The sequence below is a fragment of the Electrona antarctica genome (genome assembly GCF_951216825.1).
Source record: "Electrona antarctica genome assembly, chromosome: 17".
Classification (NCBI taxonomy): Eukaryota; Metazoa; Chordata; class Actinopteri; order Myctophiformes; family Myctophidae; genus Electrona; species Electrona antarctica.
Genome location: NC_136798.1, coordinates 16,834,851 through 16,856,747, shown reverse-complemented (window position 1 = coordinate 16,856,747; position 21,897 = coordinate 16,834,851). Strand labels below are relative to the sequence as shown.

General features: G+C 42.5%; 1 protein-coding gene across 1 annotated transcript; it reads right to left on the bottom strand.

Moving 5' to 3' along the window:
* Positions 1-1,412: 1,412 nt before the first annotated feature.
* On the bottom strand, positions 1,413-20,519 carry LOC306941008 (guanylate-binding protein 1-like; the record flags this gene model as incomplete). The annotated part of the gene is made up of 16 exons (XM_079526311.1): positions 20,485-20,519; positions 18,900-19,102; positions 18,186-18,313; positions 14,644-14,753; positions 12,643-12,830; positions 11,626-11,862; positions 10,376-10,653; positions 9,238-9,447; positions 8,926-9,031; positions 8,529-8,710; positions 7,415-7,543; positions 4,174-4,256; positions 3,507-3,591; positions 3,155-3,370; positions 2,340-2,564; positions 1,413-1,712 (listed from the first exon to the last, which is right to left on the bottom strand). The coding sequence occupies exons 2-16, from the start codon at positions 19,087-19,089 to the stop codon at positions 1,413-1,415; spliced, it is 2,667 nt and encodes an 888-aa protein (XP_079382437.1). The 5' UTR covers positions 19,090-19,102; positions 20,485-20,519.
* Between the last annotated feature and the right edge of the window lie 1,378 nt (positions 20,520-21,897).

Below are 21,897 nucleotides of genomic sequence, written 5' to 3'. Positions count from 1 at the left end.
AGACGGGGGAGGCTGCGTGGAGGTGACACTTAATTGTAGTCCAGGAAGGAAGTGACTTCAAGTGAGACCACATTTTCATGACAAATTTGATCATGAACATTGCCCCAGGAAAGTGTTTATTGTGTCCTAAACATCATTAATTATTTTACTGTGAAGTAGCCTACGTATTCGTACACCCCAGCTATGGGACGTTATCTGCTAGGTATACATATATATTCGTACACGCCCCTATACTCCATATATGAAGCCGTTGAGCACTTTTTTTTTACATTGGTCCGGTTGGTATGCAACGCCTCCGTCACCACCAGCTATGGGTTCTTTACAATCAACTCCATTTACCTCGGTTCAGAGCAGGATTTTCAAAGCCCCGTATAGCTCTGAAACTACGAGCGCTGTCCTTGGTGATCGTCATCCATCCAAAGATCGGATGTCATTTGTGACTTTGTCTCGCATCGCTCCCGACATGTAAACGTTTCTGGCGAAAGGTAAACATTGTGAGCTAATGCAGCTACCGCGGGGAGGAAACTGATTCTCTTAAAGGGGACGCAGGCGCTGGCACAGCTAAGGCCCAGCGCCAGGGGGGTGCCAGAGGAGGCCTGGCACCCTCAGTTGCAAATTCTGACCCCTCAGTTTAAGTTTTATGTACAAATTGGTTTACTAAAAATGATGTGTGCCCCCTTCCATTTTCGACTGCACCCTCAGTCATTTCCTCCTGGAGCCAAGCCTGGCACAGCTTAACTACACTTGTGCTACCAGCTAGCAGCACAGAAATAATTAAAACCACCTGTGCCCCTAGTGGACACAGGTCTCCACCAGGGCAGGCCTCCTGGTGCCGCTATAATAGGCACGCCAATGTTACGCCTTGGATGGCAATTGGATGATTTGAGGCATTTTGTTCCAAAAATGTGTTTTGCAAAAATCGACCTGTTGGTAGCACTATAACAGGCCAATGTGAAAAGGGTGGGATATATTCCTCAGCCTAGTATGAAAGTCTGTTAAAGATTTCACGTAAATTGCACCATACGTTCATGATTTGAGGCTTTTTGTTCAAAACGGGCCAATCCTGCAACCTTTGAAAGCTTCCAGACTAATGGCTCATTGGAGAGCACCTGGGCCAGGTGGCTCCAGGAGGCTATAAATAGCCCTTCCCATGCCATCCCCAGCCCCTGCTTTATCCTCCATTTATAATATAGTATATAGAGTCTGGAACTACACCTCCCGAAATCCGAGTAAGGAAGCTGCCATTTCCATTCACAAAAATATATTTTAAAATATCTTTAGAGCTTATTTTTTCGTTTTTTATTTTAGTACTGCCTGTCGAAATGGCTGGCCATGAACACACTGGCACTGCACTCGTCAGCCGGACACTCAACACCGCAGGCGGTGTTTTGTTTTGGCCATTCTCGTAAACCTCAGTACACGCTCTTCTCGGGGGTGTTGTAAGATGTCTTCTCCCTCTTCTTAGCACCACCACGCAGTCTCATCACCAGGAACAGAGTGCTCTCTTTCTGGATGTTGTAGTCAATCAGGGTGTGTCCATCCACCAGGGGCTTGCCAGCGAAGTTCAGCCTCTGCTCCTCAGGAGGGATGCCCACTCTGTCTTGGATTTTAGCCTTGACATTGTCAATGGTATCTGAAGGCTCAACCTCGAGGGTTATGGTCTTCCCCGACAGGGTTACCACGAAAATCTGCATCTTCCCACTGGTATGCTCCTATAATGGAGGATCATGAGAAGAGATGATGTTATTGAAATGCTCAGACATTCTTAACACTTATTTTGCCCAGGACGGCCCCAGACGTCTTTATAATTACACCTGTAGGAGTCCCAGGATGTCTGGATAGAGACGTCTTTAGGTCTTTTTTTAATGGCATAAAAACGGATCGCTAAAATCCATTTTTTGACATCGGCCGTTGCTACTAGGCAACACCTTGCTTTAAGCTCCTGGACATGTTTTGTGCATGCAAATCCATTCACTTTCTTGTTTACGGGCCGAACAAATCTTGCTATTATCTCTGAATCTCTGAACAGTACATCGCTGTCCGTGGTTTTGATCAGAATGCCGATGTTCTGTCCTAATTTCTGACTTCATCATGCATCTCGAATATTAACGCTTCTAGAGAGAGATCAGACGAGGTAGCGCGAGGTAGTAATGGAACATTATACCTCCAGTTTTGTTTTGTTTTTGGGGGGGGGGGGGGGGGTGGAATGCAGAGCTTTTCAGAGTAAAATCTGCCTCATCTGCTGGGCACTCTAGCGCCTTTATTTTGAAAGATTCCGGGGCATGAAAAGGGCTCTGTCGCACTTGAAAATGTAACATGATATAGGCTATATTTCTTACCAAGAACAGAGTGGAGTGCTTCGGGATTTTGTAGTCAGACAGGGTGCGTCCATCCTCCAGCGGCTTGCCAGCGAAGATCAGCCTCAGCTGATCAGGAGGGATGCCCACTCTGTCTTGGATTTTAGCCTTGACACTTTCTATGGTAGCTGAAGGCTCAACCTCGAGGGTCATATTTATAGTCTTATCCGGAAGGTTTACCACGGAAATCTGCATCTTCCCATTCTCCTAATGGCGGATCATGAAAAGAGATGATGTTATTTAAATGCTCAAACATTCTTAACCCTAGAACACTAAACATATTTTTGTTACACCATCACTAAACACGGGTATATTTTACCCCCAAAAAAATATGACATACAAATATTTATCAAAATATATATAAGTACAGCAATACATGGCAACTTGAGCTAGTCTATTTCATCATGACTTTTCACAAAAACAAATAGATTTTCATGTAGGGGGGTCATAGGGGGCCAAAAATCGGTGGAAAAACATACATATTATTTAAAAAAATATTCCTAGAAAAAGAGTAATGAAGTTGGGAAGTTCTCCTTTGGTCCACCCATTCCTGGGACAGAATGGTCCACTGAATCAAACAATAAAATCATCTCACTAAACAGTAAACACGGGTGAAATTCACCCGAACACCTGCATGTAGAAAAATAATCACACCTCAGACATCAGCAACAGTATGCAAATTACAATAATATAATTGTCCGGGTGAAAATCACCCGTGTTTAGTGTTCTAGGGTTAATATGGCTCTGTCGCACTTGAGAATGTAACATGATATATAGGCTATATATTTTTATTTTACCAAGAACAGAGTGGAGTGATTCAGGATTTTGTAGTCAGACAGGGTGCGTCCATCGTCCAGCAGCTTGCCAGCGAAGATCAGCCTCTGCTGATCAGGAGGGATGCCCACTCTGTCTTGGATTTTAGCCTTGACACTTTTTATGGTATCTGAAGGCTCAACCTCGAGGGTTATAATCTTCCCCGATGGGGTTTTCACAAAAATCTTCATCTTCTCACGCTCCTAATGGTGGATCATGAAAAGAGATGATGTTATTTAAATGCTCAAACATTCTTGTGTGTGTGTGTGTGTGTGTGTGTGTGTGTGTGTGTGTGTGTGTGTGTGTGTGTCATGTGCATGTGCATGCGTGTGTGACCTTGTTAAGACAAGTGTTCCGTTTCTCCTGCAGTTCTTTAAGCTCCTCCTCAACCTCCACCTTCTCCAGACGAGCCTGCAGCAGCCTGACGCACACGCACGCACGCACGCACGCATGCATGCACACAAAGAAACAACAAGAAATGCAAGGGATGCCAGGGACCACCAGACCACCAGAATACGAGATTTGTGTTAAAAAAAGTTCTAAAATGGTACATAAAATAAATATCCAATCTACAAGTTCACAACACATTACATCTGCAGCTTGACTGATCAGTGTCTTTTCAACATGCATTCGAAAGCAGGGGGGGGGGGGGGGGGACAACATATTTTCAGATGGGGGTCCACAGCCAAATACAGATAATTCTGGGGGTCCTTGATGTGAAAAAGGTTTTTCAGAAAACGGTTTGTCTCTGGTTGTGTTAAGCCCTAACCACACCAAAGGGTCACCATGCAACTCCTTGGGTCCAAACGGATGCAAGGAGTTAACGCTAAAACCGCCTTGACCCTTTGGTGTTGTTTGGGCCATTGAATTTCACGTGTTGAATCACTAGGGACAACGCGCGTCAATGCGCGTCAACGTGCAAGAGGACATATCACACCACAGGGACAACGCTAAAACCGTCTCGACCCTTTGGTGTGGTTATAGGGCTTAAACTGTTACTCACTCCTGCACGGTGCATGTCAACTGGTCTCTGGTTGTGTTAAACTGCTCCATCCAGTAGAGACACCGTCCGCTGCAGCTGGACAGCTGTGGACAGACGTGTTGTCATAACAATAACTGACATAACAATTTACAACTAACAAATTACAATTTACAATGTAGCAGACTTAACGTACAGTAAGCAAGAACAAAAACATGGTAATATATAGTATCATTAGTACAGAGGTTCTCAACCTTTTGGGCTGGGGACCCCCAAAGGTGCTTTGGCCATGTCTCACCCAACCCCCCCACCCACCCCCACCCCCCCATAGAAATACTGAAGCCAGACATAATTGTTAAGGATCTAAGGCTTTAATTATTAAAGTTTATGAATGTACATGGCCTATGCAAACTACTAATTTCCAGCCATTTAGTGCTGTAAAGTTTAAACAACAGTCATACACCATTCATAGAATCACTTACATCTACCATCTGATGCTGTAAAGTTTAAACAACAGTCATACACCATTCATAGAATCACTTACATCTACCATCTGGTGCTCCTCCATGGGCTCTGTGAAATACAAAAGTCAATGTTAAATGCAAAATCAAAAATAAGTCCTATTTAACGTTTTGGCCAAGCCAGGCTACTATTGAACTCCTCAACACTTGAGAGGGTTTGTCTAAAGGACATAATTATTCCACTCTGTAATCAATAAAGCTCTGATAATAAAAAATATCCGATATTGGTGGATTTCAGCAGCATCTTTTTTTGAGTGGTGTAAACCACTCCTACAACTGGCTTTGTTAGTTTGTCTGTCTGTCTGTTCGTACCAAAAAATGAGCATGGTTGCTATGGTCACCCAGTTCACACGGGTGTGATTTCATTACGTCAGACATTACGTCAGACCACAGCTGATCAGTCTATATAAGACCTTACACCACTCAGTTCACACGGGTGTGATTTTTTTTTTTACCTCTGCAAAGGTGAGTTCAACAGAAAGGGCTTATATAATATTAACGTTTTACTATTTATTTACTTTATTAACGCTTAAGGGAAATTGAGTCCCTATTGTTTACAATGGAGAAACTGCCGAAGGAGGAAGGGGAGGCATACTTTGGTTCGACATATCATTGGTTCGAAGGAGCATTGGTCCGAGGTGCGTTAAGGGTTGGGAGAGGGTTAAGGTTAGGTTTAGGTGTGCTGCCCTCGTGGGAGGTTAGGGTTAGGGTGAGGGTTTGAGGTAGGTTGTCGTTCGGACCAATGGTATGCACCCAGGAGGAAGCCGTTAAGCGCCCGTTCTGTTGTTGTGATCGCCGCTATGGAATATTTTTCAACACTACAACAAGTGATTACACCGTTTGGATTGGATTGGATTGGATTTTCATGACAAGCAACTCAGCGGTCGGTGCAGTGGCTGTTCAAAGTTTTAGGCTAGACTTTAAACAGTCTAGCCTAAAAGAGGGCCGTAAATTGTCAGCTGTCAGCTGACAATCAGCTGACAATTTTTGTCAGTCTGTCCCTGGTTGGCTGGCTGGCTGGGTCTGAGCACGGAAATAGCGTTTGGTTGGTTTTCACAACCAAGTGTCACTGTTGTGCAGCCTAACACACACACACACGGGGCGGGGCCGTAACGGGCCCGGCCCCCTGGGCCTGGGGGTCTGGATGTTCCGGGGACCCCCCGGGGACCCCCGCGGACCCCCACATGGAGTTGCACCACTTATTTCACACAGGTGTGATTTTTTTAAGATTGGTGACGTTTTTCCATCTGTTTCCGGTTGCCTTTCATGGTCTTAAATGGGGTGTGGAGCCTTTGAGGCAAAAATGAGGAGGTAATTTCTATAACAGCTACAGGTGGAGACAGGGGGCTTATATTATTGTTCTGCCTGTGTGTAAACATTGAGAGAGGAGTTCTGCCTGTGTATAGATAGATGAATCTGCGGAGCCGTGCCCTGTAGGCCAGCTGTATGCTATCTATGCTGCAGCGTCAAGCTGCGCTTAATGTGACACCTCAGCTATGATTCCGCCCAGGGCAGTCTGTGCGGGATTTGTCTATAGACTTAAACACATTGTAAACTATATGTCACATGTGCTTTGCTGTTGGTTTTAGGTCTATATGTGGAACAAGCGGCACCTGTATGGACCGCTGTTCCTTTCCCTTCCTTGATTTGTTATTTTGATTTGTTATGTTTTGTAACCATTCTCCCCATTCCCCTTGAATCACTCAAAACACCTTTAAACCATTTACGGTACAATTTTGGTCCTGTGTCATATCTATTAGCGGGACAACATTTTGTCAAGTTGAAAAAAGAAAAACAATCAAATTTTCATCATCATCATCCTCTTGGCCTGTTTCTCACCAGGGTCATCTCCGTCACTGTCACTGTCACTGTCACTGCTGTCGCTGCTGCTGCTGCTGTCATCTCCATCGTCTTGTAATATATCCCCTAGAGGGAGGCAGAAATAAAGTGATGTCATAAGTGACACAGGTATTTAAGGCCTTTCTGAACAGGTAGCAGATCGCCAATCTGTGCTTTTTGCCCATGCAGGTGAGCGTGGTTTTAGGTTAGTGAGGTTAGGTTTCTGGTTGATGATTGGGGGTGTATGCCTGGTTTGCCTGGTGATGGTTGGTGATCCACCTGAACTGAAGCCGCACCCACAGCTGTTGTATGATAAAGAGGGAGGGGTTAGGGGAGGGGATGATATTGTGATGTCACTACAGTATATCACTGTTTTTTTCATTGGCACGTTTGACTGTCAAGGTTTCAGCTTCCAGGAAGTAACTCTAAATACAAAGTGAAGACATCATGGCACATAACAACCATACCAAGGGGTCTGTCACCTCATAAACACATGAAAAACTGGAATGAATACAAAAATCGCGGCACTCCATCTAGGTTTAGGCATAAGGTAGTTTTTGTGAGGTTATATGTTTAGGTTTAGGCATATAAACATAACATGCCCACCCAGGTAGAACACTTTGCAAAAAAGTGACACCGCCTCTATGATTCCACCCAGGGCAGCCTGCGCGGATTTGTCTATAGACTTAAGAGCTATATGGTAAAGTAAAACTTTGATTGTTTTACTGTGACATATTGTAGATAGCATGGTGCATTGATTGTATGATGTGTGTTTGTGTTGGTATAGATTGACTGTGTGTTATTGTGCCAAGTGCATATATATATATATATATATATATATATATATATGCAATTCCCTTACTCAAAATGCGATAGATGCGAAGGAGAAACTTTAGGAAAGCCACCAAGAGGTCACGCCAGGCTTTCTTCTGCCGTTCCTCCATCCTTCTCTGTCTCTCGACAGCCTGCTGCTGTTCTTCCAACCGACGGGCCTCCTTCTCATCAGCTGCTCTTTCCTTTAGTTCCTTTAACAACTGAAGTGACACAGACACATTACACAACAACATAAGATATAAAAACACATTGACACACAACATACTAGGCCTGACCTCAGGTTAGTCGATTAATCGACTCATCGAGGGAGAGTCTTGACTCTTTAGTCGACTACCAATCTCTTAGTCGATTAGTCCATTTTTTCATGATTTGACTTAGAGACTGGCCTCATTTCTTATATCAATTAACAAATAGTTTGAAGCACTGCCCAAATGGAATGATTCTCTATTGCATAACATTTGTTATGTTATGTAATCAGACTGATTTGACTGCCAATAATCTCTCAGCCAGATCATATTGCCTATAGTTGACTACCAGTCAATAGGCAATATTTGGCCAATCAAATTCGACTATAGGCCTACAAGTCCTTTAGTCGGGGACATTTACCCATCCACCCTATAACAACTAGGAGTAGTAACTGAGCAGCCAATTCTATGGAGGTTGGGAGCAATTAGGGTTAACATGATCATCAGGTTTTATTATTATATAAGGATGAAGAATCTTTCCAAAAAAGTGTACAGCATTTGTTAAAAAGATGTTTTTATGTGGACAGTTTGGACACGCCCACGCCCACCAAGTATATGCCTGGTTTGCCTGATGGGTGGTGATCCACCTGAACTGAAGCCGCACCCACAGCTGTGGTTGTCTGATAAAGGGAGAGGGGTTAGGGGAGAGGATGATATTGTGATGTCACTATATCACTGTTTTTTTTCATTGGCATGTTTGACTGTCAAGGTTTCAGCCTCCCGGAAGAAACCATAAATGCAAAGAGAAGACATCATTGCACATAACAACCACACCAAGGCGTCTAATGAAGTACTGTCACCTCATAAACACATGAAAAACTGGGGAACAAATACAAAAATCACAGCAACCCAATTTGTAAGAGTCTTGCTCATGCAGGGAAACACATTGACACATTGCTGGAATCGTACGCCCCATTACACCACTCATATAATCACTTACATCCATCAGCTTCTCATTCTCTGCTTTGTCTTGTATCTGCTCTCTCTCCATCTTCTCCTTGAGCTGCTTCATGTTCTCCTTATTGGCTGCCTCCTGGTCAGCCATCTGCCTCTTCAGTATCTTCTGATGCTCCGCCATGGACCGTCTCTCTCTCTCTGCCTTCTCCCTTTCTGCTTTCTCCTCTGTAGGAAGACGAAACCATTCAAAAGAAAAATATTGGGCCTCATTCACCAATGTTCTCTTAAATGTATCTCTTATGTTCTCTTAACTGTTAAATGAGGCTTCCAACAGACTTTATTAATATTATCTATTCTTACTCCTAGGAATTTGACGTCAGTCACTTGTTAAATTTCCATTTAATTTATTGTGAGTTTTCATCTCTCTTAATATACTTTACCTGCAGCTCTCTGCTGTGATGCCTCAGAGAGGCTTTTATCTGCTGCCAGTATGGCCTTGCCGACAATCGCCTTCTCATCCAGGTATGTCTTCAGCACCTCCTCAGCCTGGTATCACACACACACATGCACACGGGCGCATGCACGCACACACACACACACACACACACACACACACACACACACACACACACACACACACACACACACACACACACACACATAAACTCTCCAACTTGGCTTCAGTACCCCTTCCTCTGATTTCTGAATCCAAATAGAACTTCAGATCTGAAGTTGTCAGGAATCTGACTCACCTTGACTCCTCTGCCTTCTGCACGGCATGTATCAGTCATGTCCTGGAGGTCCTGGCAGAACATCTCGTATCCCCCAGGGAACGAGTACAGACCAGCTCCCACCTTGCTCTCCAGAGGTTTAAAGACTCGTTTGATGATTTGTTCACATGCCTTCCTGGACTCGTTGAAATTCTTCTCACAGATCTGATTGTATTTCTCCAGAAGTACAATCTAAAAGCATAGTGGTCAACATGTAAATGTATATTCCCAAATTGGTTCATTTGTAGTGTGCTCCAACATGTATTATCTTAAGTTATTGGTGTTTTACTGGTCAAGTAGACTATTCTTGAGGGGCCATGACTGAAAAAGAAAGGTCACTGTTTGACGACAATATGGTATCTTTACTGCAGTGTATTAATGATAATGATTTTGCAAGGACTGTAACACATACAAGTGGTAGGGGTTCCCACAGTGAAAAGACAACAGACAGAAATGATGCATATCAAGATACAAATAGAAAAGCAGTTCCTGCAGAAACTGCGCTGCGCTGAAAACACCCGCAGGGCTATATCTTGTGCCACCCTTATCCCTAAACACATTTGCCATTTTTTACTATTTAAAAAAACCTTTTAAAATAGTTCAAATAGCCGATCTACAAGCTCACAATGTCTCGATGTAGATCGGCTAGTTGAACTATTTTAAAAGGTTTTTCAAAATAGTAAAAATGGCAAATACGTTTAGGGATAAGGGATAATGTATATTATATTACATTGCGAAAAATGTATGAAAGCAGAAGAAAAAGTTTAAAAAAATTACAACAGTGGACTTAAAAATATAACGTTTTTCCTGGTCGGTGGACTTCCAAATAAGATTTTTTTCATTTTGTATTTTTTTTGTATTATTAATAATATTCTCTGGTATCGGATTGATATCGGTATCGGACTATACACAAGCTGTGGTATCGGAATCGGATCGGGAATGAAAAAATGGGACATAATTGTGGTGAGCTTTTTTTTCACGCTACACGTCCTGCGCAGACGCTGATAGAGGCGAGAATGCCTGGCGAGAACATCTGGCGAGAATGCCTGCGTCACTCGCTACCCGTCTGAAAAAGCAACACTCATTATGAAAATAATGGATGATGATTAACGACACATACCACAAGCTTCTTCTGATATTCGTGGTTGTCATCTCTGACAGAACGTTTCATGAAGAGTGACAGGGCCTCTACAATACTGGATGCATTTATTGCAGACAGCTCCTCCAAGGTGTTGGTGGGGAAGCGTACTGACTTCATCCTCTGTACATAGAGGTCCCGGGCCTGCTCAACAGCTTTAGCATTCTCAATCTTAGCCAGTGCCTTCACAGCATTTTCCAGACAGGGAACCTCTCCACTACGGATGGCTTTCACGTATGTCTCTGCCAGCTGACCAAGCACTGTGGAAGATAGACCCATTCAGTAAAGTGTGTTCAACTAGTCATGATAGTTGATGGTTCTAATGTAACCATTATGAGGAGAATGTTTTTATTTTATATTTTTATGTGAATAATGTAAGTCTGAACCAGGATCTTAAGTTCTAATAAGTCAGACCACACCGAATATATAAAGTTTAAAGTTTAGTGAAGATTATTTTCTCAAAGAATGTGTTGCATATTCGGACGTAGGCTACAATTACATAATAGGGTTAGGGTTAAACCCTGAGTGGTCCAGCACAGTGATGATGATGATGGATAGTGACGTCGCCGTCACAAGATGATGAGAGGGAGTCCCACTGGACTCTCATGAAGTTGAATGCGTTGCCATGACAACCTGTGGACCTTAACTTTGATTGCGATTGCTATAGCGAGGTGTTATGTCGAGAAATGTTTTGGGAAACCAGATCACACTATCTAGAATATTTGATAATGCGGCAGCTGCATGGCAGACTGAATCAAAACATTGTCCTGTAATATTATGCCTAACAAGCTGGAGAGAAAAGGCAGTATAATGAACAACAAAATTGTAAACCGGGGACAAAACAACAAACAGGGAATAGGCCAGGGTTAAAATGATAGGGACATCATGTGACATGACATCTTAAATGGGGACTTGCCGGACAAACAAAGTGTAGGCCAGAGAAAAAGGATTAGGGTTGTAACAAATATGAGTGACATGGAGAAATCTTGAAATTGGTTGTGGGCAAGATCAAATCTATCCATCAATAGTTCAGAGATTGTTTGAGAACTTAGAGTAGAGAAAAGTCAGATGTTGCTAATTCCAACGTCATTAGCGAGTAACATTTATACATAAATATATACATTGAGCACAGGTAATATTCATACATTCCAATCCCTCAAATGCTGTTGACTGACAGAAATGCCAGACACCAAGCGGCTGCAGCAGTGTACCTTTATTTAAATCCCACTTACATCTGCCAGTGACCTTTATGCCGTCACTGAGAGTCTTGGTGTCAGACTCGGTGTAGATGTGTTCAGTGAACTTGTTGGCCTGTTCAACAAAGTCTGGATCCAGTTGACCATCAGTCGCTTCCTCCATTCGTTGCATTATCTTAGGCTTGGCCGGTCTCTCAAACACAAAGCATGAGCGACGTGGGAAGAATTTACGAAGGCAGGTACGGACTTCGTTGTACTGATGATTATCTTCACCTTTGACAAAATGAAACACATACAGAAAACAATACCTTTTAGTGTAAAAAAAAAACTTCTGATGCATAGTTTAAAGGGATCGTGACATAAATAAAAAAAAAAAAAATTTCTTTTTTTTGTAGGCTTTCTGAGCTCAATGCACCCACAAAACCTGAACTTTTAACATTCAGTAGATATTCTGTGGTCTAGGGTTTTCTGGCTCAAACAAGTGCTTTTGTCAGGTGAAACCTGACATGAAAGTGAAAAATAAAAATAAATGGAAATTAATGTCATGAAACCTTTAAATGATTGAAATTTCAAATATTTCAGTCAGATAGACTGAAATAAAATAGATTTAACTAATAGGCCTATTTATTATAGAATCAGAATACAAGTGTGCATATATATATATAATATCTCTGCTGTCCGGAGGAAACATCATAACTCCAAAATGTTAATTTTTCAGGAAATTAAAAATATTTTTTTTAAGGAAATTAATAAAACCTTATATTTTTTTAAACAATGCAATACTGCCTCATCAAAGTTGGTGTTGTTGCATGAGAAGGAGAGAGGTGGTGGAGTTAGCTGTTTGAGGGTCCAATGGAGTTAAGAGGTTTTGACAGACTGCCACATCAGTGTATGAGGTGTGGGTCTGAATACTGAATACACCCACATAGTAATGCAGCATATTAACCCCTCAGGTGCATGTATGTCCCTTGAGCATAGCATGAAGCCGCTCGAGTATATCTGACTGAAATAACTCCTCAAGCTACGTATCATAAAATAAGCAGTTCATGAAACCTTCTTTCTCCTTGATACTGTTTTCCAGGTACTTGTCTGCTGTACAGGGTTTCCCATCAATCTCCAGTTGGAGTGTAAAATCTCGCACAGCCCACACAAAGGAGGGAAGGAAACGCATATATGTACGATCATCATCCTCATCCTTATTGGACTTCATGTTGATATTCTTTGACAGTTCTGTCACATAGCTGTAAAGGGGTGGTGTTAAGGATTACAAAAGAACCTCACACAAGTCTGGGTTTCTAAACAAAATGTAGTTTTAGGACTGAAATATGAGATATAATAATGAACTATAGAAAAGGTTTCTCCTTGAAGCACATGCAGGTCTTCGTCAAGTCATGTACGGGTTATTGTGGGTTGGAAGCCAATCTTATAGCCAATCAGGATGGAATATGAAAAGTCTGAGCCGTTTCGTTTTAATGACTATATTATAAATACTTTGTACCGATTTGTGTGATTTGTAAGATCTGTAAAAACATGTAAGACTACTCCCCAAATTCTTTTTGCAAAAACCAGCCTCCCGGTGGCGCTATAACAGGCCCATGCAAACATTTTGAGTCGAGTAGTAGTCGAGTTGTGTGTGTGTGTGTGTGTGTGTGTGTGTGTGTGTGTGTGTGTGTGTGTGTGTGTGTGTGTGTGTGTGTGTGTGTGTGTGTGTGTGTGTGTGTGTGTGTGTGTACGGTTTTGCAACGAACGGGTGAAGCAGTGCCGTATAGCTGAGCTACTCTCAGACAGACAGAGAAGGTTAATTCAAAACATAGTAACGATATATTTTAACAGTGATACGATACGTATCACAATGGTTGACGATATGATACATGGATGATATTGGTTATGGCGATACGATACGATTCAATGATTTGAAATCAATACAGTAACTGTTTAGCAAATTCATTAAATATGTGTGAAACTTTTGGATAGTGCATGGTTATTTAAGGGATAGATGTATAATTGTGGATATAAATGAGTGAATTCTCTGGCAAATAGATGGACATTGTGAAAATGTTTAGGAGTAATATAAACATGTTTTTTTGTTTGTTTGTTTCTTGCAACAATTTTCTTCATTTTGTTGAGGAAATGCAGAGCCAGATCACTCATCTCTGAGGATAGAATTCTGGATGAGAATGAGACATGTGCAGCATTTTGTACAAAACGGGCTACTCCTGAAAACTTTGGAAGGCAATCTTAGCTAATCAGTGTAGAATCTGAGAAATCCAACAGGCTCGTCTTGATCACATGACTACAGAGATCATGTGTACCGATTTGCGTGAGATTTGGATGAAATCTGTACGACTAACATAAATAATGTTTTGCAGAAATCGGCCTCATGGTGGCGCTATAACCGGCAGATGTGGAGGGATGCAGGGAAAATGTTTTCCCATGGCATAAGTTGTATACAGATCGGTGCAGTTATAGGTAAAAACAGGAATTGGCCTGTTATAGCGCCACCGTGAGGCTGATTTGGGAAAGAAATTGTGGCATGTCGTCCTCGGCCTAGTGGAAATGTGCGTGGAATGTGCTCATGGAAATTGGACACTGTGTCTGTGATTTGTGGCATTTTGTTCGAAACGGACCAATCATGTGAGCTTTGGAAGCCAATCTTAGCCAATCAGGATGGAAGATGGGAAATTGTGCAGATCCGTGTTGATCACATGACTATGGAGATAGTGTATACCGAATTGTGTGATGTATGGATAAAATGTGTACGAGTTATCTACAGAAATGTGTTTTGCCTAAATCGGCCTCATGGTGGCGCTATAACAGGCCGTTGAGGAATATTTGGGGCAGAGGTTCGTCGTTGGCATCCAGGGAGTGTGTGCACAGTTTGGCATGGATCGGGCCAACGGTGCCGGAGATTAGCTGATAACAGACGGACGGAAGGACGGACGGACGGACACACACACACACGGACGGAGTGCAAAACATACTCTCTCCCCATTCCTTCGGCCTGGTGGAGACAAATATGAGCAAAAAAGGATGAGTGAATAATGTGAAGGATACTGAAGGTTCTCCATGGATTTATTATCAATGGTTCCCATGCTGTTGTAGACCAGGGTGCTGCTGAGCAGAACTGCCATGGCAAAGATCCAGTTGTCACTTGTCTCATCTCCCTGAAACCAGAAGAAACGATTGAATGTGTTACATTACTCTTGATCTGTTCACTTCCTATTTCAAATAATCCTATTCCAAAATCTGTAGCTTTCAGGAAATAACTTTTGTGGCAGGTCTGATACAAATCAACAGGCAGAGACAGGGCATTCAAGGTTTGACAAGCGAAGCCGCAGCACCTTTTATTGTAACCAAAAGAATACTGCAGGAGAATTCAGAGTTTCAACACAATATACAGTAATCATCAAGAGCAGTCCAGGTGTCTTCCAGTCCAGGTAGGTTTCCACACTGCAAGGAAGAGAAGCAGGTATTAGTCACGTGTTCACAAGAAACAGGGCTAGTTGGGGGCTCAGGCTATAACACTGGGCGTTCTACCAACCAATCAATAACTGTTCTCTTCTTCTGTCCCTTCTAGGTTCCCAGATGGCGCTGTCGTTGGACAGGTAAAGGTGTGTGTGTGTGTGTGTGTGTGTGTGGGGGGGGGGGGGGGGGGGGGGGGGGTACTTTAGCATAGGTTTTCTTTCCCACAGGAAGCAGGCAAGAATAAGTACTCCTTTTAACAGGAAGTCAGTGAGTAGCTCTTGGCTTCAAACAAATGTATTTTTTAATTAAATTAATCTCCTCTTCTCCACAGGCTTAAGGTGAGAAATCAACTTGGTTCTTTATCTTCTTTAATTTTAATTAAATGTCTCTTTTATCCGCAGGCTGGTAGGTAAGTAATTAACTTAAATCGTACTCTTCTTTAACTTAACATAAATCTTCTGTGTTGCATCAACAGGCGAGAGAGGGTCAGGCTCATCAGGTAGGCGATTAAATCACAGTCTTTCACTTTAGCTTCTCGACCTGTGGGGAGTGCCTCTTCAAGTTCAAAGGACGTGAGTAGGAGATAAAAGGTTTGCTTACGACTTTAAGGTTTGTAGATGGATCACGCGGAGATACAAGGTTTCCCAGTCTCAATCCACAGAGTCAGTTAAGATACAGATAAGATACGAGGTTTCCTTTCCAGGTTTCCCACACGCTCCTGTGCGTATCAAGCGCCACTCCTATAAAGCCTATAGGATGTAGAGACAGCAAGTATCAATATCATATCATGGCAAGTAATATGATGCAGGTATCATTAGGGGAAGAAGTGTGCAGCACTTACCACCCAGATGCGAGGTCACGGTCACGACTGCCCGTCTGTGTGCGAGGTGAACCAGCCAGCAACCGAGTCTTCTTCTTCTTCTTATTTGAGTTTTATGGCGGGTTGCAACCAATGACTTTGAGGTGTATACCACCACCTACTGTACCGGAGTATGTAGTCGGACTCCCTACACTACACTACACACTTGCAACGTGCTATGTTATATTACTAGAAAGGGTAGCAACCGAGTCTGAAACTAGAATGGCTTTTATACCTGTCTGATATACGGGGAGGCGGCGGCGGCAGCTGACGCTGATTGCTGCTGATCAGGCCGGCTGCATTAATTCCAGCTGATCTAGAATCAAGTTCGGCACATAGACATTGGCGATGACCCGACCGAGGGCGTGTCTAACCGGTCGGCGTCGCCTCAGCTGGTCTGACTGGCTGGTTACCACGACAATGCACTTATTATTCTGGGGCAAGCTCGCAGAGATGCCCCACTTTACTTTTTGTATATACGGTACTGTGAAAAGGGCGTTTTCTCCACTGCTATTGGAGGGTTCGACCCATTTCGACCGATAAGCGATTTCCTGACACGGAACCTCTTCTCGGAGCTAATATGATATGATATAGTTATTATAGTACTTTATTGTCAGTTTGCACTGAAATTTGTCTTGCGACCCAGCGGCCTTGTATGCAACACATACACACATTTGACATAAAATACAGAAAGAAAAATACAATTACATACATAGAAGCATAAGGGCAAAGAGCTCAGTCTAGTCCTGGCCAAAATCCTGATTAAGCCTCAAAGTCGACTGATGGACAAAATACCTTATTGTATGCTGGAACACACATATCTCCTTCCTGTAGGCAGCAACCTATACTCTCCATACAAAACATGGCTATTAGAGCTAATATTCCTTGCTAAGTAATATATTCATATTATCATCATTACTAAAAGGACCGGTCACTGTCTTTCTGTATACTTCCTTAGCATAGAGCAAGACAGCTGCTCGCTTAGAGCGACTCCTCACAACCCCACGACGCACGGACAGCCTCAGGGAACCTCGCGCCGCACAGCCCTGTCCTTCAACCTCAATGTGCACTGCATTACACACGCCAAACATTCTAACAATCATCTTAATTAAATTAATTTGCATCAAAAACAACTCCTCTCCCCGCAAATCACGTGTCACCAGTGTCACCAGTGAAATGCATGTTGGGACGGACACAGAATAATACTGGGACACAGTTTTCCACGCAACATTCCCCTTGCATTCTCCAACGCACCTCCCCTTTTTCACACTGCCCCCAGGCAGGCATCAGACCTATGCATCAGACCCACACGGGGAAAACAACTTGGACCCATACTACAGCTACTCTTGCAGACAGATGCAATGACCAACGCTGGCTCAATAGCTCAGGAACGACACATTCCTAAATCACAAAAAACATCTCATTCTTAACCTGATTAGATAAAGAACAAACTATAACTTGCTTTGAAGCCCAAAAAGCCAACCTCCGCGTTCACCGTTTAATAGCTTATATCTCCATGGGCAGCAGACGGTTAGCTGAGCGGTTAGGGACCGTCTACAAAGTGCAACACCGAACGTGAAAATATTCAATAACTTCCATTTATAGGCAGAATATTACCACCAAATGTACATCACACATCAATGGTGTACTTATGATTGTACTACAGCATTTACTGGCGAAAGAAACATTTAATTATCCCTCCCCAGGAGTGTAGGCTAATAACGGGGAAGAAGTTAGAAGACTGCGGGTGCCCGTACGCTTATGTTTTTATTTGCACTGTTCTGTTCACCAGTAGCCATTAGAGTTATCGCTTGGACACCCATCAGCAACATTATCTATCTATCCGTCCATCCATCCATCCATTCATCTCTATTAGCCTACTTTTGTGCCCAACCCAACTTCCCAAGATCATCTGTAAACAATCCCCCCCCTATCAGTAATGTGATCTATTACATCGCATTACCCACACATCATTTGCTGTTCATATATTCAGAACGGGTAAGGACTAGTATTATACTAATAGCGGAGGGTGAGGCTATAGTTCCCAATTATAGCCTATCATTTTTCTGCACTGCCTTCTTGTGGGTAGCTAGGGTAACCATTCTAGGTTCACATTATTACAACGGGGAGAAGATGCCAGAGCGTGTCCTGAGGGGAGGGAGTGGCCAATGGAATCACAGGGAAAAGAAAATCTCTGACGTGTTAAGTCTTATTATCCAGGGATCCTTTTAAATGCAACGTGATTTGAACATGAAACAAAATGGGGTCTCACCTTCTCAAAATCTCCCAGTCCCTCTGTATCCAGCAGCACCAGAGTGTGGTCAGTCTTTTTGGGGTGAGGTACACACCACATCCAGATGCCCTTTGTCTTTGATTGGATGGTGGCTCCCAAAGCGAACCCTTGACAATAATTAAAATACATGCAGTATTTCAACTAGACTCTCCATATGCAATGCTAATTTGATTCCAAGTCAGGCTTGCTTTAATACAAAATGAAGATGTTTACATTTTAGATGGAAAAAGCACCTCTATGACCAGCAATGCATCTAATTCATTCATCATCATAATACACACTTTCACTTAGAAACTCCATTCAAACTTTGACATGTTTAGTCGTTTCCGAGATACATCGAAACACACATGCCTGAAATTTTTACTTTTAAATGTTTTGTCATTTTTTTAAATATTTAACTTTTAAAACTCAAGTGATACAACTTTGGACCCTTCCTATTCCTTCATACTTTCACTGAGAAATTCAATTCACAGTTAAAAAAATCTATCTTACTGTGGACATGCATACTTCGCAATATATAACTTCAAGCGCCCAATGCATTGTCAATGGCCATGGCCCAAGCACTCCGACACGCAATGATTGACAGGTGCAGCCTCGCGTTTCTTGGTGTTTCAAGAGGGGGGGGGGGGGGGGTCAAAGAACGCCATTCGATGTGCGCATGCACGACAAGGAATTCATAATGAAAAGGCTCACCTTTGTTTGCCCCAGCCAGCCTGTTCATAAGGTATGACTTTCCGGTTCGGTACATGCCCACTACTGACACCACAACCACTTTCTGCTCAATCTGCTGTAAAATCGCCAGGGCACTGGGAACCACACGGAGACTCCCTTTACTGTCACTCTCTATCAGACATACTGGCTCCTCCATGCTGCAGGCTGCCATGACGCAGTCACTGCTGGTGGAGAAAACACAACATAATAAAAAACAGAGACATGAGTATAATATGTACTCTTCTACTGATTCTTTTAAAAGGGAAACATCAAATATAATTTTGCTGTCGGGAGGAAACCACGTAACTCCAATTTTTTTTAAATCAGTGCTATTGAACACCCTTTACGTCTGTGTGTTGTTTTGAAAATATTTAACCAATGAAAAGCAACGCGGTTGGGACAAAACCTCTTAACTCCATTGGACCCTCAAACTGTCTGCGAAAACAGTTAACTCCACCACCTCTCCCACTCTCATGCAAGTAATTGACAATATATAAAGTCACAACACCAATGTTGATGAGGCAGTATTGCTTTGTTTTCAAATATATAATGTTTTCTTCATTTCCTGGAAGAAAAAAAAAAAGAAATCCTGAAAAATGAACATTTTGTAGTTAAGTGGTTTCTTCCCGACAGCAGAGATATTATTGTATTGTGTTTGCCAGGATCCAAGTCATGAGTTGTGGACATGGCCATCATAATCAAAGGCAATTTGCAGGGAATAAGAAGACACAACACACAACATGCCATTCAAATATGCAGAGTTAATCCAAAGTGCTTTCCAATCAAGAAAGACAACGGCATGCATCAACACCACAGTACAGAGTGAAAGTGAAACATAAAATGACAAACCATAACAAGCTACAGTATAAAACACTAAAATCAGAGAACACATTAGCAAACGCAGACACTGAATGAAAAGTTAATTACAGTACATGCAGTGGTCATAAAAACAGACAATCAGTCACCCTCAGACTATATAAGCTAAAAGCGAGAGAGGACTATAGGAAAAGTGCTTCTCAATGAAAGCACATAGGTCTCCAACAGGTCCGAATTCGGATGGAATATAAAAAATCGGTAGGTACACATGACTATAGAGATGTGTACTGATTTGCGTAATATTTGGACAAAATCTGTGGGCTGTTCTCTCTCTCTCTCTCTCTCTCTCTCTCTCTCTCTCTCTCTCTCTCTCTCTCTCTCAAACTTCTCTGAGTGCCTCACACCACCCCTCCAAATAGCGATGCACCAATATAGAAATTCTTGCCCGATACCAATGTTTAAAGTATCTATATACAGTATGATATATATGCTTATTTCGTTTTTGTTGTTTTTATTTCCCCCTTTTGTGCCAGGGAAACAAATACATCTCAATATAAGGAATAAATGTTCAGAATCTACAGCTAGGTAGGCTGCAGATAACAAACAAACGGATCTGTTAATGTCAGTTTTATTTGCCGATACCGATATTGACCGATAACGGCAAATATCGGCCGATGGTGTGGCCATCAGTGCATCACTACCTCCAAACGCTAATCTAGTGTAAGTATTTTAATGCACCACCAGGTCTTACCTACTGTGACTGAGAGGTGGAGTGTTGAGACTCAGGAGCCTTTAGGTTCTTCAAGTGCAGAGATGGGTTGGAAAAGGCTTCATATACTGTACACACACATATGTTATCAGTGGGTGTGTTGCACACTTGGAGGTGGATTCATTCGTGACCAATCAAATGATGGCTTTTCATTGTGAAGTGCTCAGTGCAACAATTTCAAGTACTTTCAGTTTCAGTTTGACGAGATCAAACTATCCTTGTGTGGAAAGGGCAGAGTCATACAAAAACAAAACATTGTACTATTCCTATCTCAGCTCCGCTAGCAGGACAACCACACGCTCTACTGGAATATGTCTGACACTGTGCCCAACCGATGACCACCAGTATTACCTGTTATACCTGTAAAACTGTGATGTGACAATAAAACTGATTATGATTCTGAACAGCCAGCATACACTATAAAGCACTCAGAGTCAAACTCCAGTTGTAATGCCAGTACCAGCAGGCAGCACTGTGTACTGTAGCACACTAAATATGGCAAATATTAACCACACTGACTATAAATGAAAGTGAAAACTCCCCAGGCTGCAAGCGTTAGTAATGACCCCAGACATCATGTTCTGTTTTGTCTGTTTACGCAGTGCATCTCTATTACAATTCACATATTAAGGCTATTAGGCATTTCTTAATGATAGGTCTTTTGGGGTCGTTCTTTCCTTTATAGTCAGTGTGGTTATTAATTCCACATATTTAGTGTGCTACGCACACCTGCTATAGTACTGTTATTACAACTGGACTTTAACCTGAGTGCTGCATTGTGGCTGCATGCTGCTGCTCACTGTGCCTTAATATGGGTCAGTAGAGCCCAGAAGAGCCCGTTGCACTTGCCATAGTACTTGCCCTATAGCCTCGACGACCTTACAGGCGTATGCAAATGTCTCAATTTATGTAATTTAGATAGCATTTTATGTCGACATAGCATTCTATAGTGTATACGCATAGTTTCATCATTATAGATATTCCACTGTGCGGCGACTGTGGCTCAAGAGGTAGAGCAGGTCGTCCAATGATCCATGGGTCGGCGGCTCGAATCCCGGCTCCTCCTGTCTACATGTCGAAGTGTCCTTGGGCAAGACACTGAACCCCAAATTGCTCCCGATGTGCTGGTTGGTACCTTGCATGGCTTCCGCCGCAATCGGTGTATGAATGTGTGTGTGAATGGGTGAATGTAATGCACAATCTATGTAAAGCGCCTTGGATAAAGGCGCTATATAAATGCACCATTTACCATTTACAGTCAGTCAGCCCATTTCCTAGAAATTAATCCCTGACAAACAAAACAATTGAAAGTAAAGTTGTGTCTAGCATTTATGAGTTTATGTGCCGAGCTACTCTTTGAACACTGCTGATTCGGCAATTAGACAGTAGATAACA